The following is a 4535-nucleotide window of genomic DNA, read 5'->3' on the forward strand; positions in this document are numbered from 1 at the left end:
CTACAGATTGGTCAACCACATCATCGACATAAAAATCCAACCTTTCACCTTCAACTTTGCTTAGGAATGCAGTTAAGTCAGCATCGGACTGAATCAAGTGCCAACCTGAAGGAACCTTCTTCACATAAACACCACCATTTTCCTTGTATTTTAGCACATCTAGCACATACTCCATCAGAACCGTGTACGAGAATCGGTCTGCATCAACATACTCCAAAATCACTTTACAGGTTCCACCAACATATTTGGATTTTGTAAAAGTTCCCTTATGAAAGAACCTGAGAACATAATCTGTACTTGCCATCCTGAAAATTAAAAAGTACAAATAAATTGTCAGTGATATAAATACAAGTCCTAGATGTTACAAATTAAAAAAACAAGAAACTAATTGAGGCTCGTTAGAAAATAGACAAATAGATTACAAACCAACGCAAGTTCCAAATAAATTACTACTCAAATTACAAACCAACTCAAGTTCAACTCAAGTTCAAAATAGATTACAGACCAACTCATTCAACTAACAAATTAGAAAGCAAACTCTAAGTACCAATTACATAAACAAATTATCAATCAGTGCCATATCATATATCAATATCATCCAGGTCTTCATTAGGTGTAACAGGGAATTGTTTTTTCGGGACATCATCTCTGGACCAAGTGAATGTATCAGGTATGTCAACTCGCGGGATATAACCTATGTCAGACACTTCTTCTGCTGTAGTCAACCCATCTTCTACTTCAGAGTATTGATCCTTTGGATAAGTCTGAAGAACAAATTGCAAATTCTTTTCAGTAGGATCTTCAATATAGAAGACCTGTTGTACTTGTGTAGCGAGGACAAAGGGATCTTCCTTTTGACATAACCTACTAAAGTTCACTCTTGCTAACCCATAGCAATCCCCAGCTTTTTGGTACCAACAACACCTAAAAAGCTTTACTGACACCGCACCCCAGTAGTCCACTTCAATAATCTCCTCAATTGCATCGTAGTATCCCACATCCCCAACTATTGGGTTCTTATCTTTTGCACTCGCAAAACTGGTGGTTAAGGCAGTGAGGAACACACCAGAGTCTTGCGTTGTACACCTACTATCTCTGAGCTTGGTATGAAATCTATATCCATTCATATTGTAACCTGTAAATCTCTTTGCCGAATGACGAGGGCCCCTTACCAACGAGGACAATTCCAGTGAAATTTCATCTCTTTTTTGAACCACATCTTTCAACCACTTTTGAAAGTCAGTTGTATGCATTCTTTCGCGCTTATACCTCTTTAATTTGTCATCTTTTTTAACAAGGGTATGGTGTTCACTACAATTGGATTAGCAGCAAGTTAGCACAATATTATAATGTCTTAAAGTTTTTTTTAATTAATCTTGATTTTTGGTTGTTAATTAGAACTTACTCTTTTAGCTTTTCGATTTCCACGTTTTCATAGTTGAATAATATGTACCGATGAGCATTTGTCCATGTCTTGTTGTCCAGATGTATAGACTTTCCTTCTCTGCTTCTCCGAGACCCGATAGGATATCCACCATATGTATGACTGTCCTTGGTATCGGTCCCACTCTTAGACTGCTCATCAAAAAATCTAGAGCAAAATGTAAGGCATTCTTCTACCAAGTAGCCCTCTGCTACGCACCCTTCAGGTTTACTCTGATTCCGAACGTATGACTTCAATTTGCACAAATACCGTTCAATTCCAAACATCCACCTTAAGTGCACCGGTCCACCAAATTCTATTTCCTTGCATAAATGAATTGGTAAGTGAACCATTATATCGAAAAATGCAGGTGGAAAAATCATTTCAAGCTCACAAAGTATCTCGATTATTTCCTTCTGCAATTTTTCAACATCTTCTAATTCAATGACTTTTCCATATATGCCTCTAAAGAATGCTCCCAGCCTCATTAATGGAATTGCTACCTCAGGCTTCAGAGTTTTTACGACAGCAAATTGTAATAGAAATTGCAGAATAAAATGCGCGTCATGACTTTTGTAACCCGATATCTTTCGCTCCTTCATTTGAACACACCGGCTGATATTTGATGCAGATCCGTATGGTAGCTTAGCATTCATTAGAACTGAATAAAAGATCTCTTTCTCTTTTTTGGTCATATCAAAAGTAGATGCCCTAATTTCAACATCTTTATCATCACATTTGACAGGGTGAAGGTCTTTTCTAATCCCCATTTCTTCCAAATCTTGACGAGCATTAAGATGGTCCTTTGTCTTGCCTCCGATATTTAACAAAGTCCCCAAAATCTTGTCACAAATGTTCTTCTCAATGTGAATAACATCTAAGTTATGCCTAACCATATTATTGCTCCAATATGGTAGCTCGAAAAAAATGGACTTCTTCTTCCAAGGGCAATCTGATGTTCCTCTATTTCTTTTCAGCGGCTTCCCAAAATCATTTTCGTAACCACGCAATAGTTCTTCAACCTCTGCTCCGCTTAATATATCAGGACATGATAGCATTTCCACATCTCCGTTAAATCTGCGCCTATCGGACCTCTGGAGGGAGAAACTTTCGATGGTTTAAATACACAACCTTCTTACTATGTTTCAAATATATCGATGAGGTCTCATAGTGACATGAAGGACAAGCCAGCTTTCCTTTCGTGCTTCAACCGGATAAAATCCCATATCCAGGGAAATCACTTATCGTCCATAATAGGCTTGCGTGTAGCTTAAACGTGTTGTCTTACCTGGCATCATAAGTTTCTATTCCAACAGCCCATAACTCCTTCAACTCTGCAATTAACGGTTGCATATACACGTCAATTTCATTACCGGGATAAACTGGACCAGGGATTAAGGTTGAAAGAATTAGATTTTCGGGTTTCATGATTAACCAGGGGGGAGGTTATAATTTACGAGCACTACTGGCCAGGTGCTATGAGATATGTTCATTGATCTATATGGATTGAAACCGTCTGCCGCTAAACCCAATCGTACATTTCGCATTTCGGCAGCAAATTCAGGATATTTACTGTCCATCGACTTCCAACCCTTTCCATCAGCTGGATGCCTTAACCGTCCATCTTTCTTTCGTGATAAAGCATACCATGTCATTGAGCTCGAGAAATCAGAGCTCAAGAACATTCTCTGCATCCTTGGCTTTAAAGGGAAGCATCTCATCACTTTAGCCGGGATTTTAGGATTCGATGCTAGTTCTATGTTTGCATCAGACCTGGCCTTCACCTTCTTTTCAACTACTCTCCATCTTGATGTTCCACACTTAGCACAATTCTCCAGCTTCTCATTTTCTGCCCAAAAGAGCATGCAGTCATTTGGACATGCATGTATCTTTTGGTAATCAAGTCCTAGGTCTTTAATCATACCCTTTGCCGCACTAAAAGAAGACGGAAGATTTACATGAGGGAAAACCTCCTTTATCAATTCAAGTAAGTCACTAAATCCTGATTCGCTAAATCCATGAATGCACTTTAGTTGATAAAGCCTAACTAAGAAAGTTAATCGACAAAATTTTTTGCACTCGGGATATAACGGTTGTCCACCTTCCTTAACAAGGCGATAAAATTTCCTTGCGTCATCGTTTAGTCCTGTTCTACCAACGTGGTCAGTAACGTCATTAGTACCATATGCATTGTGTATCATAGCATCAAATTCATCTCCAAGACCTAGACCTATATTAATATCCATCTCATCAGCAACCCTATCTATCTCATGGGTTGAGACCCCGTAAATCCATTCAACGGAATGGGGATAAGGACCATTACAGACTAGATGTTCATGTATAGCCTTAGCACCACTCCAAAAATGATTACCACATTTCTTACAAGGGCACTTAAGCTCGTTTCCTACGGCATATCGGGAAAATTCTCGGTTAACAAAAGCTTCAACTCCCTTCTTATATCTATCACTGTACTTGGGAAGTGTTACCCATTTCTCTCCTTCAACATCCATTTTCTACATAAATTATTTGAAACAAAACCACAAAATTCACTTAAGTTTTCAACACAATCAGACAACAACAAGAACCAAGAACAAAAAAACAGACCAAGAACAGGGCAGTTTGACTTATAATTACAACAAGAACACAAAAAAACAGACCAAGAACAGGGCACTTTTGACTTAAAATAACAGGGTATTTTGACTTTAAAACATCAAAAAATTAAAACAAAATTCTCAGAAATAGTCAGACCAAGAACCTACTAATTTTACAAAAACACAAAACAAAAACAAAATACAAAAGAACACAAAAAGCACAAAAAATACACAAAATTTTTACATGCATTCACAAATAATCAGAGAGAGGAGTGTTTGAAGAGTGAGAGAGATGAGTTTTACCTTATATCAAGCTTTAATCGAGTTTAATCGCGCTTCAATCGAGCTTCAAGTGAGAGAGATGAGCTTCAAGCCTTCGAGATGTGAAAAAGCCTTCGAGATGAACTTCGAGTTGCGACGGAGAGATGTGGGAGAGGTGTGAGAGAGGTGTGTGAGGGAGAGATGTGAGAGAGTGTGAGAGAGGTGTGCGAGAGAGAGATGTGAGGGAGATCTAAGAGAGA

At 38.4% G+C, this 4535-nt stretch overlaps 2 protein-coding genes across 2 annotated transcripts; both read right to left on the minus strand.

Annotated features, from left to right (window-relative positions):
- Positions 1–581: 581 nt before the first annotated feature.
- LOC141714130 (uncharacterized) lies at positions 582–2851 on the minus strand. The gene is made up of 3 exons (XM_074517666.1): positions 2712–2851; positions 1406–2530; positions 582–1311 (listed from the first exon to the last, which is right to left on the minus strand). Exons 1-3 carry the CDS (start codon positions 2849–2851, stop codon positions 582–584), a joined length of 1995 nt encoding a protein of 664 aa, XP_074373767.1.
- Positions 2852–2853: 2 nt separating this feature from the next.
- Positions 2854–3933, minus strand: LOC141714131 (uncharacterized). The gene has a single exon (XM_074517667.1). The coding sequence runs from the start codon at positions 3931–3933 to the stop codon at positions 2854–2856; it is 1080 nt and encodes a 359-aa protein (XP_074373768.1).
- Positions 3934–4535: the final 602 nt, after the last annotated feature.

This window comes from Apium graveolens, chromosome 3 (assembly GCF_009905375.1).
Source record: "Apium graveolens cultivar Ventura chromosome 3, ASM990537v1, whole genome shotgun sequence".
NCBI lineage: Eukaryota > Viridiplantae > Streptophyta > Magnoliopsida > Apiales > Apiaceae > Apium > Apium graveolens.